Source organism: Gymnoscopelus microlampas, assembly GCF_963454915.1.
Source record: "Gymnoscopelus microlampas genome assembly, chromosome: 20".
Classification (NCBI taxonomy): domain Eukaryota; kingdom Metazoa; phylum Chordata; class Actinopteri; order Myctophiformes; family Myctophidae; genus Gymnoscopelus; species Gymnoscopelus microlampas.
This window is the reverse complement of record NC_139957.1, coordinates 1,060,378-1,087,500: the sequence shown is the minus strand read 5'-3', so window position 1 is coordinate 1,087,500 and position 27,123 is coordinate 1,060,378. Positions and strand designations below refer to the sequence as shown.

Here is a 27,123-nt window from a genome sequence, read left to right as displayed (position 1 = left end):
GACCAGGGGTATACTCTAAAAGTGTGAAAAACGTATTCTTTATTATTTCAATATGTCTTTAACCCATTAAGACCTGAGGCAGATTCTAAAAATGTCTTCTAAATCCTAACACTTTTCAGAATAATGTATGTCACTGTATCAGTGGTGCTCAAACTTTTTTTGACCCCCAAAATGATAATTATTCGGCAGCCGACCCGCATCTCGAAAAATATTGTTCCAGGTACCCCCTGAAGCAAAGATTTGAGTTAAAAATGTTCACGTAAAAAAAAAATATATATATGTATTCAAAGATTTGCACGCGTTTAAAAAAAATAGCAGACCTACAAGCTCATAGTGCATCACAAAGTATTTCTTGCACCACTGTGCAGATACTTGCCACCTCAGGAGCAGCTGGTGGTGCTATGAACTTTGACTGTGTCCATTAGACCATAAGCAGAGAGGCCAGCGGCACCCATACGTTTTGATGCTCATATCTGTTGAAGGCTTGATGCCCGCATCACAAGGTCAAAGCAGCTACAGCATGTAAGGCACCACAAGCAGTGGTGGAAAAAGTACTCAAATGTTTTACTTGAGTAAAAGTATCAATGCTGCAATGCAGAAGTACTCTGTTACAAGTACAAGTCCGTAATTAAAAATGCACTTGAGTAGAAGTAATTTTTCAATTCAATTCAATTTTATTAAAGTGTCAAATCACAACAAGTTGTCTCAAGACACTTTACATGTAGAGAAGAGACCCGACAATCCCACCCTGAACAAGCAATTTTTGCGACAGTGGCAACGAAAAACTCCCTCTTAACTGGAAGAAACGTCAGGCAGGCCCTAGGCTCTAGGGTGGCGGCCTTCTGCCTCGACCGTGTCGGGGGAAAGAGGAGAGAGAGAGAGAGAGAGAGAGAGAGAGAGAGAGAGAGAAAGAGAGACAGAGACAGAGACAGAGAGAGAGAGAGAGAGAGAGAGAGAGATACAGTGCAGGTAGTAACAGTAACAATAGTAGCACATATAATAGTGTAATATGTGATATATATGATAGTATAATATAGTACAGCAATAATGTGTATGTAGTATATAATGGTATAATATAAGAATATTAAGATAATATACAGTATATATAGTATAGTGGTATAGTGCAGTGTAGTAGAAATCCACGGTCGCGCTCCATGGAAAGGCCCGGTCCGCAGTCACAGTCTTGACAGTACAAAAGTATTGGTATCAAAATGTATTTAAAGTACCAAAAGTACTAAAATGTTTGAAAATAGCAGATCTACAAGCTCCCAACGCGTAGCATCGCGACACGTTGTGAGCTTGTAGATCAGCTATTTTCTAATAGTATAAAATAGGGCTAAAGTGGTTAATGTATGTTTTTTAATGTAATAATTAATTAAATTTGCAAAGTAACTAGTAAGTAATGTTTTCAAATAATTGTAGTGGAGTAAAAGTACAATATTTGCCTCTGAGATGTAATGGAGTAGAAGTAAAAGTATAGGCAATTGGAAATACTCCAGTAAAGGAAAAGTATCTCAAAATTGCACCTAAAGTACAGTACTTGAGTAAATGTACATGTTACTTTACACCACTGACCACAAGGCAATACAAAGACATTACAGCACTACAACAGCATAATAACGGATGATGGACAATTCAGGGACGTTTAATTATATATATATATATGTCTTTTAAAAGCTCAGTGGCCTTGCGGTTCGAGTGCCCGCCCTGAGATTGGGAAGTTGGGATTCGATTCCCGGCTGGGTCATACCAAAGACTATAAAAATGAGATCCAATGTCTCAACATCAAGGGATGGATGTGGGTTACGTCTCTTCGTCATACTAGCATCATGTCCAGGGGATGTACGTGTACATCAAAGCTGCCTCTCGATACAGAAACATGAGCCTGCCCCATGGCAAGGCTTGCTTACTTTATGAATATGTCGATAAAAAAGTACCGTTTAGGCCAGGGGTCTTCAACAGGGGGTCCGGGACCCCTAGGGGGTCCTCAGAGCTACTATGGGGTCCGCCAAATCTTTGTGTGATAGGATTTTGTTTTTTTACATTAACCACTTGAACCCTAAAATTCCTTTTCTGAGGGGAACATTAGCCAAAAATAGCAGATCTCGCGCTGCGAGGCGTTGAGAGCTTGTAGATTTTCTATTTTTGGCAAAGAGGCTATAGGTGTAGAGGGAAAAAATAGCAGACTAAGTAAACAAAAACCTTTAATCTGAAACACAATTTTATACAATATAGAGTAGGGGGTCCCTGCTTCATCTCTCTCTCAGCAAGGGGGTCCTTGGCCTGAAAAGGTTGAAGACCCCTGGTTTAGGCCATTGTCCCCCAAACAGTGGGTCGTGACCCTACCTTTATCCGTTTTGTATTTTATCATTAGTATTATTTCAAAATATTTTTTTTCATGAATTCATTTTGATAAAGAAATAAATCAAAGATTCCATAAATTGGAAAACAAGCAAACAAACAAACAAACAAAAAAACTTCCAAGAGGTAGTGAAATAGTAGTTCTAACACATCACATCGTAAAATCACATTTAGCAGCGTTTTATTGTGCAGTCGATTGCTGATACATAACAGATCACGATAGCAATGTAGGATCAATCAAATGTGAAAAAGGAGTGCTCGTTCTCTTCAAGTTCACCTTCCGCGCTCCCCCGCGGCGGGGCGGGGGCCCCTGTCAAAAAAATAGATGACGTCTCGGAGGTACCGATACTAGGGAGGGGGGGGGGGGGGGGGGGCGATGATTTACGATTCTGTCTCTATCATTCGGGACATAACTCGGACGGCGCTGAGTCGACTGAAGGTGACTTCGCAATTCTCGGCACGCTCGTCGCTCAGGCGGCGCGCCTCCGTTGGTAAAACCGAGTGCACCTTTTTCTGACTGGTTTTCCGGTAGTACTGTGACATTTAGCCATTTTGGAATCTCTGTCTGTCTGAACACGTTTTTCTCCGGGTTCAGCAATTGATCTGACCTTGCACATGGCCAATGATCATTACCATGTGAAGACATTCAGGAACACCTTTTTTCACCCAAATTCAAGCTGTTTATTAGCGTTTTTTGGAAACTCTATGTAACTCTACGGCCACAGTTTCGCCATTACTGTGCATATGCATGCATGCACGGCCACAGGGTCTGTTGGTTACGGTCCCCCAGGCTATGGGATGTACTCCGTTAGCTCTTGGTTCTAACAACGTTAGCGTTTTGTTTACTCATTGACATTGATACACTGGAGGAGAGCGTCGGGTCCGTGGCCCGCGATGAGCAGAGCGTTGGGCGAAGCATTCACTGGGGGTCCGCGACTCCGCGACGACCTGCCTTACGGCTGCAGGGAAAAAAGAAAAACATCTCCTTGGGAATCACAACGTGTGGACCTGCACTGTGTGTGTGTGTGTGTGTGTGTGTGTGTGTGTGTGTCCGATGTTTTCCTTTTTTGTTTTTGTTTTATGGCCATGCCCACATTTAGTGCTCTAACAGCTGCCTCTATGTGTGGGCTCTGACACAGCTGTCACGGCTCTGACTGCACAGTGTGTGTTTACACAACGTTATCGTTCATCAGTGTGGACGCTCAAATTATCATCGCTATAATAACGATTACGTACACCTTATTAATCCCACGGGGCAAATTCAGTTTCTCATGGACACCGGCTTGAACCTGGAACTTTCTGTTTCCCAGGCGGACTCTCTCAGCCATGGCTGGTCGTTGCTACAGTTATATATATATATATATATATATATATATATATATATATACTTATAGTTATAATTATAGTTATAGTGACATAAAGGGTTGTTTACACAAAGCACTATAACTATAACAATAACTATATTGTTCACCATTGTCTTTGTTATAGTTGTGATGTGGATTTAGCCATCCACTTGAGTTCAAACCATTTTAATCTTCACAGTTATAGTGCTCAGTATGTACAGTGTACTGTGCGAACAGCCCTTTAGCTACACTATGTAGTGCAGTTGTAAAGGTCTTGCCTATGTTTTGCCAAATGTCTGTTGTTGTTTTTTTGCACATTTACCACCATTTTCACTGAGCGTTTGACAAATTTTGCCGAATGTGTACCTTTTTTTGCCAAATTGTTCCCCTATTTCTCCCGAATGATCCCCTATTTTTGCTTATTTCACATACTTTTTTTTTTTTTTACACCCTATTTATTTTCTTTCCTGCAATGACGCCTGTGACTGGGATCAACTGGTTTAGCGGTGTTCTGACCCAGTCTAGAGAGAATCACACAATGCAGATATGGTCTGCCCTCCCAAAAATAACTCCCTCAGAAACGAGTGCCGTTATAGTGGTAGTTCCTACCCATAAACCTGTTGAATCTTATGAATCCGGCAAGTTTCTTCAAGTACTTATTGGAATAATTAGTTTGGTAGCACATCAAATCAATCTTTATTTATACAGCACATTAACAACAATCAAAATTGACCAAAGTGCTGTACATAACGAGACAAAACATCAACAAGAAAGTGCAAGAAGAACAACAAAGTAAGGATTTAAAAACCTCTATAGAATGAGCACTTCTAATGTGGAAGGTTCCAAAGCGTAGGAGAGGCAGAAGCATTATGACTCGAGAGACAAAGGCGTTACAGATCTGTTTGCATTCCCCGTGCATGAAACCTGTGTTGTGATTGGTCGAAAAAAGTTTCCGGGGGACGTCCTGGCCTATAGGCACGTCGTGACCAGACTTTTCTCCTCTGAGATGAGAAAAGGCTGGGAACATGGCTAGTATACTCTAGAGCAGCGCTGGTTCTCAAAGTGAAGACTGGGGACCCGCTTGTGTCCCTGGGTCCGTATTCCAGGGGAGTCCCCAGCAAAATGAGAAATGTTAAACCACTTAAAAACACAACAAAAATAGCCGACCCACAAGCTCATAATGTATTGCGATGCAACGCATTATTAAGACCATAGGGTGTGTAGTGCTATATTAGATCACTCCGATATGATTTATCCCTCTGCGGCAGCGGAGGCACCGAGGTAGGCTTACCAGATTAATCTGTGTACGGGAGTGTGCCACGGCTAGGGGGCGTCGCCCTCTGCTATGCCTCAAATTCCTACGTGGCACCACCCTCTTCCTCCTTCCTTTCCTCTCCGCGGCATCGAAGAGGTGGACATTTAGAGCTGCATATAAGTAAGCTCTTTGTGCAGAAAGTAACATCGCAGCTATTCAATAGCTTGGCAAAACTACTTGTAGCTCCTCCTTTGAGTGCTTCTGCTTCGCTCTGCTCGGTTGTGCCATCTCGTTCAGGAGTTTATAGATGTACGTACGGGCGATACACAATCTGGTCAGCCTGTATCGTGGCGCGGGGGGTTTCTTGTCCTCGCGATTGTCTCGGATTTGGGGACTGCGCCTACCCTTTTATAAGTTTGTGGGAAGCTGTGTATAGTTAGCTTTGCTGTTTTTTTCCCCCGAGTTGAAACACACACGTGCTTGCGTGTTATGCATGCTCACGTGTTTTCTTCTCACGCGGCTATGCCAAATTGTTACATCACAAACTCCTGCGCTCCGGGTGGGCAGCGAGTGCTCCAACCTAGAGTGTACTTTGTGTTAAACTTGTGCGTTCCACGCGAACGGGTCTGAGCCTTCTCGGCCAAACGAGCGGTGTACACATTCGATTTGTAAGCACACTGTGTCCGCCCTGTATGAGGCCACGGGCTACAACTACAGGCGAGTGACAATATATGCAGCGGGAAATATACACAGGGGTTTGCGCTGTTGTTTTTTCCACGCTTTGCAGGCCTTCCACGTTGATAAATCACTTGTGTATTATATCACAATGGCTTTTGCCTGCCTGACTTGAGGTGTCCACATGTCCGCAGAGGCAAATTCATGGTGACTATGATCCTTCCTGTGGGGACATTGTCGGCAGAGCACCGAAGCTGAGGACTGGTCCTGGGAAGGTCAGTGACCAGCTTCCACTTATGCCGTCCTCTCCTCCATGGCCCTCCTGACAAACGCGGCCATGCTGCTTGGCTCCTACCTGGCCCGCCTCATCCCTTCCCTCTCGGGTGGGCGCCAGGACCTCGTCGACGAGGTGATGGAGGTGTGCAGGTTGCTTGGTCTGCTGCAGATGGAGCTGGCACGGGCTAATGGCCAGGCCGTGACCTTGCGGCACCACCTTTGGCTGTCTCAGTCGACACTGCCTTTGCCGATCCGGAAGCCCTTTATGGACCTCCCCCTTACGCCAGGTGTTACCTTTTGGCCAGGGATGGAGGCCATACTGTCGCAGGCAACGAAGCTGGGTAAAGACAAAGAGACTTTCCAGCAGTTTGCTGGGCTTTGCGCCCCGGCCCTGCTCCTCGGGGTTCCCGGCAGTCGAGACTGCGGCTGCCGTCCTGTCGTGGAACTGCGCCACGGGTGGCTTCCGCGGCTACACAGACGCCGTCGCCTCATGGTGTATGCTAGTTAGCGTCGTCCCGATGGCGCCCCCGGTCCTCTCTGATGGGAGTGTTGACGTTGGGCAGGGTAGCACACAGGGTGTTGGCTCGCTGTCCCAGGTGGTTCTCAATAGCACTGCTATCTGTTCTTCCCCTGTTTTCCCTGTTCCGCTTGAGGGTGGACAGGGTCGAGATGTGGAGTCATTGGTGGCTCTTGATAGCTCTGTGATGACCGAGGCCCCCCTGAGTCAGGTTGTTGCTGTCTCTCATCTTGCGCTCGCTGTGGCGGCTGCCACTGTGACCCATTCTGGTTCCACGAGCCCAGGGGTCCCTGTGGCTTTCAGGTGTATCTTGCATCTCTGCGGGTCATGATGACGGGCTGGAGGGACCGATGGGTAGACAGACACCCATTGCTGTCCCGCTACATGAGGGGCGTTTGGTGCCTTCGTCCGGTGCGAGCTCCCCCGGTTCCCACTTAGAATCTCGCCTTGGTCCTGTCTGCGCTTGCTCAGCCGCCCTTTGAGCCCCTGGACTCTATTTCCCTTAGGCACCTCTCGTGGAAGGTGGCGTTCAGCTCGACTAAGAGGGTCAGTGAGCTCCATGCACTCTCTGTGAGAGCAGAGTTTTTCCGGATGGGTCCTGACACGAGAGGACCTCTCTTTGTTATGGTGAGAAATTTCTTGGCCAGAGGCTTTCAAAACAGAGACTTTCACACTGGTTTGTTGATGTCATCACTAACGCATATCGGTTGGCCGTCCGCCAAGGTTTCACACTCGACCAGGGGTACAGCTCCGGGGGGTTCCCCTGTCTGATATCTGTGCCTCTGTCGCCTAGCACCTTTGCTAGGTTCTACCGCGTTAATGTGGTCCATTCCAACCGTGTGGAACAAACCATTTTGGGGGTTGCCTCAGCTTCTATGGAAACGGACCGCAACTCCCTATTGTGAGGACTTCAGCTCAACCCCTTCTGATAACTGAGGTTGAGCTTTGTTCCTTTTCCTAGCTCACAGAGTAATCTGATATTGTGTATATCATATATTGGAGTGATCCAATATCGCGCTACATAACGATGGTTACGTAGGTAACCACGGTTATGTGAGCGATTGGATCACTCCAATCGTCTTGCGATAGCACAGCGGTTCTCAAACGTTTTAATTTCAAGGACCCCCATAACTCTGAGACAGTACAAGTGCAACCAAATGGACGCATTACGGGTCCATTTGGTTCCATTTGTACACTCTCAGAAATACACACCCATTAGGGGCCATTTGGAACCCCCTCCCTGGACCCCACTTTGACCACTACACTAGAGTAGGTGGGGTCTAGACCTTAGTTGAAATGTGAGACACACACACAGACAATAAGAGATGGGTAAATATGGACTGAAACATAGATAATGCTATAAGACAGATATGTAACACAAACAGCCAATAGTCAAACCCACACTTAATGTGGGTTTGTATTGAATTTAATTTAACTTAATTCACACACTTTCTCCACTTTCTCACAACCTATTTTGGGCATGTCACATACGATCTGCAAGCTTGCAGATTTTAGATTGTTTAGTTTATGAAAAAAACAAGAAATATGGAGATACAAGGTTTCATATCTGCTATTTTTCAACAGTTGACATATAAAATAGGGTTAAAGTGGTTCAACGCTATATATACAATAAATATAATGCGGTTTATATAAAATATGGGACCCCCTGGGACCCCCCAAGGACCCTGTGGGGGGTGCCAAGACCCCACTTTGAGAACCGATGACATAGAGGAGATGGGAAGGGAGGGAGCGAGGGATGGAGGGAGGGAGGGTTTGTAGTTACCGTGGTAACGGCTGGCTCTTTGTGAGAGGCTACATTCCTGGTGTGTGGTGTGTGTGTGTGTGTGTGTGTGTGTGTGTGTGTGTGTGCGTGTGTGCGTGTGTGCGTGTGTGTGTGTGTGTTGTGTGTGTGTGTGTGTGTGTGTGTGTGTGTGTGTGTGTGTGTGTGTGTGTGTGTGTGTGTGTGTGTGTGTGTGTGTGTGTGGGTCGATAAAAACAGTGCCTGTGGGGAGCGGAGGAGACAATGGTTGTTCAGCCACGCCGCTGGTGGTGGTGGTGGTGAGGTCTGAGGGAAGGGAGGATGACGACAGATATGTGGAAGATCTGAGAACGAGAGGACAGAGAGAGATGAGATGAGGCGATAGGATGAGAGAGAGAGAGAGAGAGAGAGAGAGAGAGAGAGAGAGAGAGAGAGAGAGAGAGAGAGAGAGAGAGAGAGAGAGAGAGAGAGAACCGAATACAGCACAGCCGTTCGGAGTCTGACAGGGAGGTGAGTGCTGGGGAAGGGAGGAGGGAGAGAGAGAGAGAGAGAGAGAGAGAGAGAGAGAGAGAGAGAGAGAGAGAGAGAGAGAGAGAGAGCGCGAGCGAGCTAAGGTTCTTGGCTCATCTCCGCTATTGACTGAATGTGTCACCCACATTGTATTGCTAGTACGTCTAAATCCTATATTTATACTTTGCTGAAAATAACCAACCTACAAGTTTGTGAGCTTGTAGATCTACTATAATTTCGTCAACGTTGCATAAATGTGGCGTGTTACTTCTCATCTGCTTAGCAGCATGTGGTGCCTCTGTTGGTCAGGGTTTGGCGCCACGAAGCAACGACCGGTCCAATATTCTCTTAAGATTTCACATCAACATTTCAGTTTTTCACAGGTGTGGGTGTGTGTGGGAGTGTGTGTGTGTGTGTGTGTGTGTGTGTGTGTGTGTGTGTGTGTGTGTGTGTGTGTGTGTGTGTGTTTTATAATTAGCCCCACATCGTTTGCGAGGAGACTGCGTTAATGAGGCAATTATCATTGAGCCTTTCTGTCGAGATAACGATCCGTCAAGTCGACAACCTGTTGTCTGCGGCAGGGGCTTTTGTTTTTCTAGCGGAAAAGGCTTCTCCCTCTTCCTTCTCCGCGCGACGGGGAAAGGTGTGGTTCTCTCTCGTTTGTCTCTGTTTGCTCTTCTTCCCCTACCCCTACACACACGCACATGCACACACAGACGCACGCGCACGCGCACACGCACACGCACACGCACACACACACGCACATGCATACACACACAGACACACACACACACACACGCACACGCATACACACGCACACGTACACACATACACACGTCAAATCCACTTGGGCATTAAGCCTCGCTGCCGTGTGCTTCAGCGAGGGTCAAATCGCAACCACGGGCCTGATGCAACATCTTCGTTCCCCTGGGAAAGATAATGTTATCCCCCCCTTTGTTTTTCTTTTCTTTTTTGCAGAGTGATGAATATTAGCATTTTGCAGTGGCTCCCACCGCGCCGTGCTTTGCTGCGCTAACGGTTTAATTCCATTACATGAGTTGGCAGGGAACGGAATAGTGCATTATGGAAGAAAAGTGTCTTAACAGGTTAAGGAGGAAAGCCAAAATGTATACGTGGCCGGAAATAGCAGACCTACAAGCTCACCACGCGGTGCCGACGTGGCACGTCGTGAGCCTGTAGGTCGGCTATTTCCGGCGCGCGACACAGCCGTGTGACGAAACGTAAATTAGGCTGAAGGAAGAAAGCGCCACTGAAAAGTCCTTACTCCACCATGGAATGTGTTCATTATGAGCCCATACCGACATCTGGAATCATTTGCTAATGACATAGCATAGCTCTTTGTATGAGTATAACTGTAGCGACAGCTGCACAGACGCCGGTAGTTCAGTATTGAAAAGATTGTTCACAGAATAAAGCTTTTTTTCTTCAGGCAGCCCCAGAGAAAGATATGGCTCAATCCCGGCATTCAGCCAGAAGAAATAAGGTATTTTCACACGGGGAAGCCACGCAATGCCAGCGCTCTCACTCGCACTCCTCGTGTGAATAGATGTGTTGATTCGTGTCAAAAAAAGAAAAGTTCAACACAATTCAGTTCTTGACGCGGGCGGGCGCATGCGTGAAATGAGCACCAACTTGTCAATTTCACCAGACCGCGCCCACTTGTTGCTAGGCCTGTCAGATTGCCCACACCCCCCTAACTTGAACGCTTGCCTGTCATTGAAATAACTAAACACGTCAGTTCTTCCTGTGTGAAAAGACCTATTTATGTTGTCCGCATTCTGTCCATGTACCAACATAGAAGGTGTAGCATGGACAACACATTGACATGTACAGTATGCACTTTGTGTCTTGCAGAGCTTGATCGTGATGGTGGTCTGCGTGGATACGAAGCTGTGCCGTGACAGAGGGCATCGTGGGTAGAGAGAGTCATGCGACACGCGTCCCAATACGAGCGCCACCTCTTCCTGGGTGGCGCCTTGCTTCTCCTTGTGGCGGGCCCCGCCCTGTGCTGCCCGGCCCGCTGTGACTGCTCCGCCCAGAGCAAGTCGGTAAGCTGCCACCGCAAGCGTCTTCCCACCATCCCCGAAGGCATCCCCATCGAGACCCGCGTGCTGGACCTGAGCAAGAACAAGCTGCGCAGCATCACCCCCGATAACTTCTCCTCCTTCCAGCAGCTGGAGGACTTGGACCTGAGCGACAACCTCATCAGCGCGGTGGAGCCCGGCTCCTTCCGATCGCAGCTAGCCTTGCGTTCGCTCATCCTCCGCAGCAACCTGCTCCAGCTGGTCCCCGCGGGCGTGCTGTCTGGCCTGACCAACCTCACCCACCTGGACCTGAGCCACAACCGCCTGGTGGTTCTCCTGGATCACGGCTTCCAAGACCTGCGCCGGCTCACCTCGCTGGAAGTGGGCGACAACGAGCTGGTGTTTGTCTCTCAGCGAGCTTTCACCGGTCTACTGGGACTCCAGAGTTTGACGCTGGAGCGCTCCAACCTGACTGTGGTCCCCACCGATGCTCTGGCGCACCTCCATAGCCTGGTGGAGCTGCGCATGCGCTATCTGAGCATCGGCCTCCTCAAGCCGTACTCCTTCAAGAGGCTGTGGCGCCTCCGCCACCTGGAGATGGACCACTGGCCCTGGCTGGAGGCGGTGCCTCCCCTCTCGCTGCACGGCCTCAACCTCAGCACTCTGTTCATCACCCACACCAACCTGTCTGCCTTCCCTGGCCCGGCGCTGCAAAACCTGCCCTACCTCACACACCTCAACCTGTCCTACTGCCATATCCAGCACATCCACCAGGGGGAGCTGGGTCAACTTCCCTATCTACAGGTCTGCTGCAACTCTGTTCTTTTAAACCACAGCTAAAAAAAAAAATGTTTTCCGCTGAAAACATTAAGGTTTCTTATATTCTTTACTTGCTTATTGTTCTAATTGCTTTTCACTTCTTCTGTTTTTATTGTTATTCAAAGGTCCTTTTTATGTTGTTAAAAAAAGTGGTTTTATTTATTATTAGTTTTTATCAGGTGTTTCCTTCAAAGGAATACCCCCCTCTCTCTTAATTCTTACAGTATTCAAATGTCGTTATAACGTGCATCTTTTGCTTAATGTTTTACGTCAAGCACATTGAATTGCCTTGTTCTTGAAATGTGCTTCCCTATATCTGCAGGAGCTGCGCCTACAAGGGGCGCACCTGGCTTCCATTGAGCCCTTAGCGTTTGTGGGCCTGAGGGCTTTGCGTCTGCTGGACGTGTCTCAGAACCGGCTGGACTCTCTGGAGCGGGAGGTGTTTGCCTCACCTGACAGCCTGCAGAGGTTGTGTCTGGGCGGGAACCCGCTGGTGTGTGACTGCCGTCTGCTATGGCTGCTCAACGACCACCGACCTCCCTCCCTGCAGTTCCTGGACCTCCAGCCTGAGTGCAGCGCCCCTGAGCGCCTCCAGGGGAAGCCCCTCCGAGACCTCAAGGAGCCTCTGGTGTCCAGGTACCTCATGCGCTGCGCCTTCTTTTTTTAACCTGCGACTTATAGCCTGGTTTATACTTTGTCGCGTGACGATGTCGCAGGTAAAACAGACCTAAAAACTCACAAGTTATCTTATTTTTTGGACTTTTTGGGGGTTTTGGTGACACCGTTGCGTGACAAAGCTTCAATTAGGCTCATGTCAATGTACGTACCTTTTTGCACCTTATGTCACAGTCTAACCTCATACCTGTTACTTTTTATGCTATATGTTTAAAGGCTCATATCTCCTGAAAAAAAAAAAGATTATGGAGCTTGTACAAAATAAGAATATCGCCCACTTTGTTACACGACAATAAAAGTCCATTCTGATTCTGATTCCGAGGTACGTGACCTGCACCAAGCCGCGGATCGGACCCAACATCACCCAGCTGCTGATGACCGAAGAGGGCCAGCCCGCCCGCCTCAGCTGCACGGCGGAGGGAGCGCCGCGGCCGTCAGTGGCGTGGCTGACGCCTCACCGGCGCTACGTCACGCCCAAGAGCAGCGGCAGGGTGGAGGTCCAGGCCGACGGCACGCTGGTCATCAAGGCGGCCGAGCTGCACGACGGAGGGGTGTACCTGTGCATCGCCAGCAACGCGGCGGGCAACGCCAGTCTGTCGGCCTCGCTGGCGGTCAAGAGCCTGAGCGTCGGCGACAGATCGCTGTACAGCAACCGCAGCCAGAGCCCGTACCCCGCGGACTCCAACAGCAGCTGGACGAACGGCACGGTGCTCTACAACATGACGCTGCCCATAGACCTGAAGACCATCATCATCTCCACGGCCATGGGCTGCCTCTCCTTCCTGGGCGTGGTGATCTTCTGCTTCCTGCTGCTGTTCGCGTGGAGCAGGGGGAAGGGCCGGCACAAGAGCAACTTCGACATCGAGTACGTGCCGCGCAAGCAGAACGGCGCGGCCAGCGAGGCCGCCGAGACCAGCGGCCCGCGCCGGGTCAACATGAAGATGATTTGACCTCCGCGGTTTCGGGTGGCACAGGGGGGTCGTGACGTACGGCTGCGGCGTCGGCAGACAGTGCACACATATCAGTTGAAAAAAGAAAAATAACTTTTCTATGACACTGTACGGAGTCCTGGAGTGGCTATAGAGAGAGAGTAAACAACTATATTGAGGACACTTTGGTTATGAGAGCTCAAAATACTATTTTGTGGCCACAATAACTCGTTCCAACATTTTAATTAATTAGTGGCCGTAATGTCTAATTCATTCCCACGTTTGACTTACAATTTACAATTTATGCATTTGGCAAATGCTCTTAACCGAAGCGACTTACAATAAGCAAGGTAAACACATAGAATGTAGAGGGACAGTATAGTCCAGTATAGTAAACTAGGATCACAAGTAAAAACCTAGAATCAATCTTAACTATTACTTCCAACATAATATTCTGTACATTGAAACCATAGGATACAAATTACACAAAATATCGGAATGAGTTATATCTCATGGCCAAGAAATATTACATTAAGCGCTCAATAATAGTAAAATGTGGCCTCAATATAGTTGTTTTTTTCTCCGTATGGCCACTCTGGGGCTCCATACAAAGTGGCTTTGTGACAAAAAAAAAAGTGCTGTACCAATATAGTGGGTGTCGATATGAAGGTAAATCTTGTGACAAAGTGGACAATGTTGATATAAAAAAACGTGATCTTTTGAAACTGTGGACGTGTTTATATTCCAAATGGTGTTCTCATCCAGCGCACTGAGTATTACTACTATAGCCCACATATCAATATGGAAGTGATGCAGTGCTGCTGCCCCCTGCTGGTACGTGTTGGTTTTTTTTCTCCGTGGTGATGTGATGAGTAATGGTGTTGTCGCTCACCGTGACATCCAGGTGACACAGGGAAGTGACAGGGGACAACTTGGGGTGACGGTGGCATGCGACCGCTTGCCACGTGTCAGGACTAAACTGTCTAATATCCCATCTGAGCTGCAGTGTGTGTGTGTGTGTGTGTGTGTGTGTGTGTGTGTGTGTGCGCGCGAGTGTATGCGTGTGCGTGTAAGTGTGCGTGTGTGCGCACGTGTGTGTGTGTGTGTGTGTTTGTGTGTGCGCGTGTGTATGCGTGTGCGTGTGCGCTTGTATTACTATACTTGTGGGGGCCAATAGGCTCTACGCACAGCAACCATACGGAAATTGGGCGTATTCCTTACTTCCTTCACTGTGTTACCAATGATACTAATGAAGGCTCTGTTCCATTTCGTATAGCACAGTGGTTCTCAAACCTTTTAATTTCTGGAACTCCCATAACTCTGAGAGTGTACAAATGGAACCAATTTGTACACTCTCAGAGTTACACACCCGCAAGGGGCCATGTGGAACCCCCTCAAGTGTTTCCAGTGAGCCATCAGCACAGACTCTGTTTGGCCAGAATGGAACAGAGCCTTAATTAGTATCATTGGTAACACCTGTGAAGAAAGTAAGAAGAGGCCCAATTTCTTTCCAATATGGCTGCTGTGCATAGAGCCCATTGTCCGCACAAGCACAGCAGGAACTTGAAACATATAGACATTGTGAGGCCCCATTTCCCTGGTCCTCACTTCATTGTTAAAATATATATTTTTTTGATTTAGGCTTGATTTATACTTCCTGGTGTCACGCAACCAAAATAGCCGATCTACAAGCTTCTGAACTTGTAGAACACCTATTCTTTAGTGAGTGACACCAACGCACGATTGAACTCAGGCTTCAGGGTTAGTGTTAAAAATGGGCAAAAAATATATAAGAATTGCATTCATAATATTACTGTGCTAAAATGTTGATGGCCTCCACAAGTATAGGAATACAAACGCGTGTGCGTGAGTGAGTGTGCGCTGTGCGCGTGTTAGTGTGTGCATGTAAGCATCTGTGCGTCTGTGTGCATGTGCACGCATTGCCTTTCTTGTCGCGTTGACAGGGCAATTAACCACTTAAACCCCAGCATCCTTATCGTGGGGAAGGTTTTCGCAGAAAGTAGTAGATCGACAGTGGTGGAAAGTAACTAAGTACATGTACTCAAGTACTGTGCTTAAGTACAATTTTGAGTTATTTGTACTTTACTTGAGTATTTTCAATTTCCCATACTTTTACTTCTACTCCACCACATCTCAGAGGCAAATATTGTACTTTTCTCCACTACAATTATTTGAAAACTAGATTTTTATTTTGATTACAGAACATACATTAACCACTTCAGCCCTATATACATTTCGGCCATTTGAAAATAGCCGATCTACAAGCTCACAATGCGTCGCATTGCGTTTGTACTTTTACTCAAGAACATTTTGAATTCCGGACTTTTACCTGTAACAGAGTATTTCTACATTGCAGTATTGGTACTTTTACTTAAGTAAAACATTTGATTACTTTTTCCACCACTGCAGATCGACAAGCGTGTCGATCGGCTGTGTTCTGCGAAAGCTTTCCCCACGATAACAGAAAACAGAAAAGACGCTAGCATAAAGCCCTGAGGGACTCCGCTCAACCATATGGGGTTTAAGTGGTTAAAAAAGGAGAGTTAGGGTCCAAAGCGCTTTTCCACGCCTTTGTATTTAGTCATTTGTAAACAACAGTATTGTCACTTTGTTTGTATGCAAGAATCTCTCCTTAGAATATTCAAGAGAAATGCTGCAAAAAAATTACTAATTCTCAACTAGGTCATTGTTCCCTTTGGAATAAATCTAAAATTAGGCGAGGGGGACTGGGGGGGGGGGGGGGGGGCGGGGGGATTCCTAAATATAAGGAAACATTCTTTACAGTACAGTATTTACAGCATGGGGGATATATTTATGTTCATGTGGTTCACCATGCAAGCAGGCGGATCTTCACGCACGAAAAGTACCCGTGGTCAGAATTAGAGTCCGACCAATGGCAGGCTTTTGGGCCTGATTACTTGAGTCCTATTAATTTTCCCTCCTTCTTTTTCATTGTCCATCTACCACCTCATAATGATGCGTTGTGAGCTTGTAGATCAGCTGTTATATATTAAAAGTTTAAAAAAATTATATAGAAATTGCTGCATAATTGCCAATACAATCAAAAAGGTCAAGTGACCGATATTCTTGTTTGTTTTCTTTGTTTTTGTTTGTGTATAAAAAAGCACTACATAACTTATTTATTATTTATTATTTATTATTTATTATTTATTATTTATTATTTATTATTTATTATTTATTATTTATTATTTATTATATTGGTCGGGCTCTAGTCAAAATGTCGGTTGTTAATTTGAGAGAAGCCTCTGACAACATGTTAAGCCTGTTTTTTTTTTTGACAACACTATGAATCATGGGGCAGATTTTGCAACCGGCCCAATCCCTTGATAATCATAAAAAGGTAGCTGGTTGTCCAGATACAAAAGCAGAGATTTACTGACCAACGTCTGCCTTGTGGCAGGAAATATGTAAGCTTCAGTGAGTGATGGGTGGAATTTAGACCGAGCTGGTATTAGGGCTGGGCGATAGGACTTCAAATCAATATCACCATTATTTCAAACTTTTGGATTAATTCATAAATATTTTATACTTCTTCTTTTTAAAATTGCCCTCAGAGTTCTGTAAATATTACGGGTGCAACAGTTATATATAATAAATTATCAATTTTAACATAATAGATTTTCATAAGTAGCGAAAATAGTAGTCTTGCAAGCCAGACTCACACAATTTTCGAATGCTTCCATCATACAGCCTGGAGCAACGGAAGCTCGGAAAATGATCAAGCGATTAAGTGGTTGTGATGCCTCCTCCCCATTCCGTTTCGTCTTTACAGTCGCGCAAATGTATCTGAAATTTTAAAATCAAGCATAGCTTGCTGCTTAGCAAAAATAGATTTTTTTTAAATTGTTTTTATGTAAAGATATTTTAAGATATATTTTCGTGAACGGAAATAACGAACAGATGACAGCTTCCTGTCTCGGATTTCGGGAGGTGTAGTTCCAGACTCTATATAGCATTCAGGAGGTGTAGTTCCAGACTATATAGTATTCAGGAGGTGTAGTTCCAGACTCTGTATAGCATTCAGGAGATGTAGTTCCAGACTATATAGCATTCAGGAGGTGTAGTTCCAGACTCTATATAGCATTCGGAGATTGTGAAATAGTTGTCTGGCTAGGCCAGACTATGAAAATAGCAGATCTACAAGTTCACAATGCTTCACTATTGTGAACTTGTAGATCAGCTGTTTTCGTTTTTTTTTGCACGACTCCATTGTACAACAAAGTATTATGTAGGGCTTGGGGCTAATCAGACAAATCAGTTTATTTGATTATATAAAAACAATTATTATGATTTTTGATTGAGGGTTGATGCATAAGAAATAGAAAAAATATTTAAAAAATCAATTAACTGACAAGATTAAGTGGGTGAGGGGTTCCAAATATCGGTTTTGATGCATTTTTGGTTGATTGCCCAGCCCTAGCTCGCATTATTCTTTTGAACGCTGCACTTCAAGCTGGCATGACCAGGTCACCAATGAACTCTGGGTAATTTAATACATGTATATGGCATTTGAGAGTCGTGGTGGAATCTTGTATGGTTTTTGTTTTATGTTGGAAAAAAATGTTTTAAATGTTATGAAAAACTAAAAAATCAAGTTGAATTTAAGGGCAACTCTTTGTAATGCAGGGACGTTGATGTGTGCTAAAATGTTGTGATAAAAATGTTGACGGTTGTATAAATGTTTTCATATGAGAAATTTATGGGTATATTTTCAAACCAAAATAAATCTTACTCATACACTTAAAGGTATGTTCAGGAGTTTTGAATTTGAGACGGGAATCTAAATCCGACGACGGTCTGGGCGCTGGGGGCGCGTTCTCTCCTCTGCGTCATCAGTGCCCATTCGGTTGTTAAGACGTGACGTTGCACCCCACTAGAATAACTTCCGGATCCAAGTGTGTATTTTCCCAATATGCGCAGTGATGTGTCCCTCGCTGTTTTAACAGATCTGAGACTAAAATAACGACTAAAGTGTCATTCTACCGCTTTCCTGGCAACGACAAAAAGAAAACTTTTTTATATACATCTATATATAAATATATATATATGAATAAATATATATATTAGGGCTGGGACTTTAACTGATTCATTTAGATTAATTAATCACAGAAAATTAACGCATTTTAATCGCGCTTAGTTTATGCACCACAGAACCTCACTGGACGAGTTTCAGGCGTACTGATCATACCAGTGCACCAACCAACAGCCAACACACCCCAGTGCACGCAAGCCGATCAGACTGCTTTGCTTGGCCCAGTGGATGGGAAATTTAGATTTAAAAAACTCTCATTGGTGGAAGCGTGGATAAAAACACGGTTGTGTGCAGAACTATTTTTTGTTGCTTAAACTTATATATTCACTCATTGATTCACTCATATACCAAAATCTGTTTTAACTGAAAAGAAATTGCTTCTCAGGTCAAATATTGATATGTGATTAAACATGCGATTAATTAATTACAAAGCCTCTAATTAATTAGATTATTATTTTTTTAATCGAGTCCCAGCCCTAATATGTATATAAATAAATATAGAAAATATATATTATAACGTTAATAATAATAATAAATAAATAAATACAAATATAAATATATATATTAGCCTACTTTTTACTGTCTATGATATTAGCATTAAGACCCTTATTAACCCTCAATGGTTAATTTCTGAAAAATGAGGTTATTGTAAAAAGATTTACGGGTTCCAACATGTTTGTTTACAATGAAGAGTGGACGGTGCTGGTTCCTTTTGGACCCGGACGTGACGTCGGACTACAAAATGACGTCAGACTTAAGAACCGAATACCCTAGGTGGCGTTGGTGAAAGGGTCTTTCTGTGTGGAGTTTGCATGTTCTCCCCGTGTCTCCTAGGGTAGGTACCCTCACAAAAAAACATGCAGTAATCCTGGTCTCTATACTGCCTCCCCCTGGTCAGCCGGGGCGCCTGATGGAGGGGAAGGGAACTGGTTGGAATAACGTGTTCCTTCCATGCGCTACTGTACGTCCTACCGGGGAAACTCCCCTCTGTCAGGTGATAAGAAGCGGCCTGCTCACTCCTCATGAATTGAAGGAAGCATGAGCTCAGTTCGGGGCTCTCCCCAGGCTGGTAGAGGGAGAGGATTATAGTTTAGGCAATTGGCACTGGGTGAAAAAATGGGTTACAAAATCATGGGATGAAAATTTAGAAGTAAAAAATCACACCCAGTGTGAAGTGGACGGTGTGTGGTCATCACAATATGACTCACTTAAAAAACATAAATGTGTTTTTTTAAGTCCATACTGCTATTCATAGGGCTGCACATGTGTCATGTGTTTCGCTAGCCAATCACAGTCCTGAATATGCAAAGTCAGCCAATCACATTACAGCTAGTGGTGATGACACTAGCTGTAATGTGATTGGCTGACTTTGCAAAAGTATAGATTTGCATTGACTGTGGAAGGGTTAGCGTTGTAGACTGCGTTGTAGACTATTGGCCAATCACGGTGCAGGATTGGTCAGTGTCCAAACCTCACTTATAGGGGGCGGTTACACCGCCCCAAAAAAGGAGGGTTTCTGGTGATGTATTGTCCCCTACGATTCAGTCTGCCTGTCCCTAGTGTACCTACACAATTTGTTTATTGGCCTCGTCGATCTACTTTCTGCTCTGTGCCTGACCATGCGAATGGTCCTTTCACGAGGAAAAACACCACCACTACTCTGTGAAACCAATCAACTGCTGCGCCAGCTAGGTCGCCAACAGATTGGTGTGTAGGCTATAGAAATGAAGAAAATCTAGAAAAATGTGCACCTCGGAGCCAGGCCAGGTAGTAGAAGTCAATCTTAGCCAATTAGGATGAAATATGAAAATTCTGACTGGTCCGTCTTGATGACATGACTATAGAGATAATGTGTACCGATTTGGGTGATATTTGGACAAAATCTGTAGGAGCAATATTCAAAAAATCGGCCTCCTGGCTGGCCTTCAGGGAGTGTGTGTGCACAGTTTCACACCGATCGGTCCAATGGTGCTGGAGATTAGCTGTCCACAGATGGCCAGACGAACACACACACACACACACACACACACACACACACACACACACACACACACACACACACACGCGCGCGCACAAAAACAAGGACGCACGGACAGACAGGTCACGCCTTCGGCCTGGCAGAAACAACTACTTGCGTTCCATACAGTAGCGACCACTTGCTACTCATAAACAGAGAGGCATATATATAGCCGAAAATTAATAAGCCAAAGCAAGTGAGTTTTCCGAAGCAAACTTATTAGTTTCATGGTGGTGTGTCTGGGGATTTAAAGAAAAGTCCTAGGATTTGACACCCTATTAAGTAGGTTACCATCTCTCTGAAAGTGAAAAGGTTACTGAAATGTTTGATTTGGGGTTTAAAACAATATAATCAAGTTTCTCTCTCAGTGTGTATCTTTATAACTCCACACTCCTACAGTTGCAAAGTCTCCATCCTCTTTTTAACTCTGCACTCCTGAAAGTAGCGTCTCTCTCAAGCTCTGTTTAATAATCAATGTTGCACTGCAATGTTTCATGGAGTTCTTCTAACCATGCAGTCAACTTGATTTTCCCTTAAATAGACAGTAGTCAGAAAAATACATTTACAATCTAGGCATTCTTGGTCTTCATCAACTTATAGCAACGTATAACTGTCAACTAACAACACATTAAAGTGCTTAGTTCATTAAACAGAGCTAAGAGTGTGATGTCACCATGGATGAAATTGTTGTTCTTTATCACTTTTAATCCTGTTTCCTGTATGAGTCTCTATCCTTGGATTGGATAATATTGGTATCCTGTCCTGAAAATGTATTCTGTGTTTTCTAGAGAGCTGGAATGACAGGGAGACCCGCTGTTATTGAACACTCTAGCCTACAGTACACAGCAAAGATTACTATCACAATGTAGAGACACTTTTGCATCAACACGATTAAATCACTTTAACACTTCGCCTTTAACACTTTGGAATAGTTAGATATTATTTTCAATTCAATTTTATTAAAGTGTCAAATCAACCAGCTATTATATCTATCCATTCGTTTGGTTATAGACGAATCCACAGACGCGCTGCCTGTAGCTGCCTGTAGGCGGCCATTGCTGCGGCGTCGCGGTGCGGAGCGTTGACACCGCAGCTATGGCTGCATTGTTGCTGCCTACAGGCAGCGCGTCTGTGGATTCGTCTATACCAGGAGATAACTAGAAAAATAACATATTGTACCAAATGAGGACAAAACGTTTCAGTCAGGATGCAGTCAAGTAGTGCTGGGAGTATTCTCTGCTGGGTTAAATATTTCATTCCAAAGTGTTCCCAACATGGCCACTCCACGGCCTTCTGCACTACACAGAAAAGCACTAATTCTCCAGCCAACTCACAAATACAAAGCGTTATGTCCAGACTGCACTCCACACTGTAATGGCAATGGCTAAGAGAGATGTTATCTTTTATTCTAAATGGCCAGTGGTGGGAAAAAGAGTACTCCAATTGTTTTATTTAAACCATTAACACCATGCAAGACCCACAGTTGTAAAATTACAACATTTGTATTTTTGTTTTTGTTTTTTTAAAGGGTATAAATCATTTGTTTTCCTGTTCTTTTTTCACCTAAACATCATCATTGGATCCTATTGTTTAGTCTTGCAATGCCATTGGCCTGGACATTTGCATATAAATACCCCCCACAGAGGCAGGAAACGTCACAACTTCAACATCCTTGAAGGAAGAACAATCTCTTTTTCACTGGACAGGATTCCTCACAAAGAAGTAAAATGCCTGTAATATTTTTGGGGTGATCATTAGAATGTCTAGAACATGTACATATGTTATTATTGTGAAAGATATCCCCCAAATGTAAATTAGAGCATGCTTTATACTTGTTGTACAGTGGGACAGTGTGGTAGCAAATAGCAATGGCACCTGTTCTGCTAAGTGGAGTCTTATAGTTTTCAATACATTTATACAGTTGTGTGTGTGTGTGTGTGTGTGTGTGTGTGTGTGTGTGTGTGTGTGTGTGTGTGTGTGTGTGTGTGTGTGTGTGTGTGTGTGTGTGTGTGTGTGTGTGTGTGTGTATATATAAAGAGGGGACGGCCATCTTCAGCTCAGCAGAGACAACTGGAAGAGAGTCCAGACCGTAATCCACACAAGGCACCACGTCAACATCGGCCATCAGATGTGCTACCTTTAGCAATGCAAATCGGAGTTGGCCAGACAGTATTGTGTGACCAGTGTATATTGTAATTAGGTTTAAATCACAATTCTTAAAAATATGTCTTCATGATGTATACTGTTATGAGGCCAAATATTATTTATAATGTATACTGTTTTGAGGCCAAATAATAAAGCATAACCATATAAATGAACCCTTAAGTTGTTTTAGTGAAGTATGTAGACATTTGCCATGTTATTCTGACAGAGAGTAAAAATGGCCTATAGGAAATTCTGCTACCTGATAGACCCAACGTTGTAATATTACAACATTTCAATAAAACCTTACGAAAACTAGTTTTTTTTAAAAAACATTATCTTTTCCTCTCCAAAGTACTCCTACGACACCATTTGAAAGGTTTCTTTCAAACTTTTTTTTTGCAAGTAGAAATATATCGGTGTCTTGCAGGGTTAAGACCTGAGGCCGATTCTAGAAATACCTTCTAAATCAGTAGTTCTCAAACTTTTTTGTGCCAAGGACCCCCCAAATTGTTATTTGGCCGCATTGTTGATTGGCAGGCTTCAATTTTCAAATGTGCGTTTTAAAATCTGGCCTTCATCAAAATGGCTGTGTGGAGAAAGTGCTCTAAATACTACTCTTTAAAGAGAGAAATTCCGCGACATCCGTGGCATAAATCAACACGCAGGTGTTGTGGGGTGTGCTGAAGCTCTTAACATGAGCAGCAAACTAGCTGTTCTGTTGGTTCTGCTGCCGCAGGTGTAGTGAGAGAGATCTCAACGACAAGAGATCCTGTCACAACAAAGTGGACGCTGGACAGCACTGCTCAAGCAGCACGAGCACGCGACCAATGTGTATAAATCATTTAACAGTAATGGTAAATATGTACCTCATGGGGGCACTGTTGACTTTGGGGCTTTGGGAGATAGAGAATGTCATTCACAGAAGAAGTGTCACTTGTCAGAGTGTAGAGTGAATAATAAAGTTTGACTGTGTTCCTGACGTTGTCTTGAGTAACGTCTCAAAATGTAAAGTCGTCTCTCGCGTCTCTGTTATCTATATATACAATTTGAATCCTGCGCCATGTCGGTTGTCAGTATGTTTGTCAGTATGTTGTATGTACGTTGCATCACTCCGAATATGGACACAACGCCAGTGTGACGTAATCTCACGACAGCATGACATCACGCATGACATCACATCCTACCTATAAATTCTAGGATGCCGTCAGATCGCACCAGTTCGACGGCTTCCATAGTGGGTTTTGGTCATTGGAGAGGTGATGCACGTCACCTCTTTCTGAAGTGGGTACTTTCAAAGCCTGCCGTGGATTTAGGAGAGCACAAAACTCTCTCTCACACTGTGAGGTGCCTGTAAGGTGGCACTGCAAAGTGAACGACGCGTCACGCTAGACGTTCGGGCCGCATAGCGGCCCGAACTTCTAGTCTACCTTACAATTTGAATCCTGCGCCATGTCGGTTGTATGTACGTTGCATCACTCTTACTGTCTGTCTGAAACTTTACACTACATCATCACAACAAACCAACCTGTTACCAAGACGACGATGACGATGAGACGGTCGTCCCGAATATGGACACAACGCCAGTGTGACGTAATCTCACGACAGCATGACATCACATCATCCTACCTATAAATTCTAGGATGCCGTCAGATCGCACCAGTTCGACGGCTTCCATCCTCAACACAACCCACGCCGCCAAAATGACCACCACTTCACCCCACGAAGGAACTCTCTCCACCACAATGACGACAACTTCACCCGACAAAGGTACTCATTTGCATGCACGTCACCTCTTTGTGAAGTGGGTATTTTCAAAGCCTGCCGTGGATTTAGGGGAGCACAAAAATCTCTCTCACACTGTGAGGTGCCTGTCATGGGGCACTGCCAAGTGGACGACGCGTCGCGCTAGTTATCAATATAATAGCGACGTCACTGATGCATCCTTGGTATTTTAGCAGTGACGTCACTGACTAATCCTTGGCATATTTATCCTAGTGGCAGCGTTCGCGACACATGTGTTTTTTGTTTATGTTTTTTTCACGGCTCGCGCTACTCAAACACTAGCGGGATTATTATTTCTTGTCAACATTCAAGTAGAACTATGAGAAGGTATAACCCAGCTAAAATAATGTGTCATTATAAAAATATCTAAATGATATATGATTAGCAGTCCACTTACTCCTGTTGGTGCGGATGGATTCACATTGCATCGTTCCGTACCCGAGTACGCATGATCCGGATCCGAGACTACCTCCGGGGGCGGTCTTGGGTACGGTACGGTGATCCGTTTCGGGGAACGATACGCAACGTTCACACTATCACAACATCAGCCAAGTGGTCCAGGGTGCGCACCCGGGACCATAGTGTGAATCCGCCCTTAGTAATCATAGCTTAGTTTTTATTTTGTTCTTGTCAGTGAAAAAAGGTAGTCGACAATAATGTTTCGTCAGAGTTTTAGTTGACAAAATTAACACTGGAACCAATAACAACACACACATTACAATTTGTGAATCAGCTCTGGTCGCCGAGCAACATGCATACAATGCAGGATAATTAATCTGAACCCATTAAGACCTGAGGCCGTGTCTAAAAAAAATCTAAATCCTAACAATTTTTCGGAAAAAAATATAAAAAATGTATTTTCACGATTTTTCAAAAATAGCAGATCTACAAGCTCATATGAGCTTGTAGATCTGCTATTTTTGAATAGCCAAAGAAATCTTAAGTGACACAGATGCGTTCCATGTCTTAATGGGTTTTAACCACGTAAGCCCATACTTACATACTTCTTTGTAAGATGAATAGCGAAATTAGCCTATCTAACAGGTCATGGTGTGTCGTCTTGTGAGCTTATGAATCTGATATTTTTTTCACGCGCAAATCGTCACACCACAAAGTATCAATCAGGCATAAGTGGTGAGGGCCATTATGCTTTGCATAGTTACGTTATGTGTGATGCGTGTCCACAGAAATTATTTTTTGAGCTGGTAGCATCTTTTTGCCCAGGATTTCTATGGTAAAGACTTTTTGCCATATGGTAAAGATACACTGGAGCTCTCCTCTTCCCAGCGCAGAACATCGCGTTTCAGCGCCTACAGCTTTTTTGTTTTGTCTTTGGCGGAGCACCCTGGACAACTCAAGCAGAAAACATTTTAATTTTGGAGAGAAGCGCCACTCATAAATGACACATTATTTCAGCTAGGCTAATAACGCAGATGACGGGACGTTCGAGGACAGCAACGGTTCATAGGTTGGATGCGCAGCGCAACGCATTGTGAGCTTGTAGATATGCTATTTTCAGAGTGCAACACCCTCTTGCAACACACTCCTCTCCACTAGTCCCTCCCTAACATTTTAGTCTAGTTTTTATTTGTCGACAAAATTGTCAATGTCTTAGTTTTAGTCATCATAGCTTAGTTTTAATTTAGTTTTCGTCGACAAACATTTTACGTCATAGATTTAGTCGCCAAAATCAACACTGGATGCGAGCGAGGTTGCGAGCTGTACATATATCCAACGCGCTCCTCCGCTCATTAAACGGTTTTCTGTGGATACGACCCCTTGAATCAGCCCTCAGGAAGCATGACAGCGCTCCGTTGCTTCTCTTCATGTAAATACAAATGTTTAAGTTGAAGCGGCCAATAAGAGCGTTGTGTTCACGTGGCTTCAGGACGGGTTATTTAGCCGTACCCAGAGGACCCTGCAGCGGATATCTGTGATGTGATTGTTCTGCTGTGCAGCCGCATCACAAATCACAGCACACGCCTCGCCTCGGGGCAAAGCTCACTGCTGGCCCTGTACATAACACATGCAATGCTCTGGGGGCTCCTCACCCACCCAGTCCAGGATAATTAGAGTCTACACAGAAAAATGTTCCGCGAGCTACATGGCAGTGGTGGAAAGTAACTAAGTACTGTACATTTACTCAAGTACTGTACTCCAGTACAATTTTGAGGTACTTTTACTTTTCTTTGGTATTTCTATGCTCCCAATGCTCTGTACTTCTAGGGGTCTACTTCTAGGGGTCTTCTAGTGTAAATACATTTTTATAGATTTTACATACATTTTTAACCACACTCATGACCTCGTTCCGGTGTACGGCATTGACATTGATCATTTAATTGTCTTCCCACATAATCCTCTTCTTTCTGATGATTATTTAATAACTTTTGAATTTACATTACTGGACTACTCGCCATTAGACAACGATGTACTCGGTAGATGTCTATCTGATAGTGCTATACATACATTTAAGGAAATGATAGCAGCCTAACTGTATATTTCAACAAAATAGAGGAGGATCCCTATATACTTAAAGACGGGGTGCCGTGATCTTCAGTGATCCCCCCCCCCCCCCCCCCCAAAAACATAATCATCAGGTATTATGGTTATACTAGGAGGAAGATGTTTTTCAAAAAAGTGTACAGAAATTCTTATGTGGACACGCCTCCAGTTCATTAAGTATACCTGGTTCTCACCTTAGCACCTCCTCCACCACCTTAGCACCACCCACCTGTCCTAGTCCCTCCTCCTCCTCATGCCCACACCTGTTGTGTTATGATAATGAGGGGGAGAGTATAATTTTACTATGTCACTAAAGTGCTGTTTTTCTATTGGCACGTTTGACCCTCAAGGTTTCAGCCTCCAGGAAGAAACTCAAAGTGTGTTTAATTACGTCCATAAAATGAAGGGAACAACATCAACGTGACAAACACACGGTCTG

At 44.6% G+C, this 27,123-nt stretch overlaps 1 protein-coding gene across 1 annotated transcript; it reads left to right on the top strand.

The window, feature by feature from the left end:
* Positions 1 to 10,645: 10,645 nt before the first annotated feature.
* On the top strand, positions 10,646 to 13,185 carry lingo2b (leucine rich repeat and Ig domain containing 2b; the record flags this gene model as incomplete). Its single annotated transcript, XM_084045955.1, has 3 exons — positions 10,646 to 11,545; positions 11,883 to 12,196; positions 12,558 to 13,185. 3 exons carry the CDS (start codon positions 10,646 to 10,648, stop codon positions 13,183 to 13,185), a joined length of 1,842 nt encoding a protein of 613 aa, XP_083902081.1.
* Between the last annotated feature and the right edge of the window lie 13,938 nt (positions 13,186 to 27,123).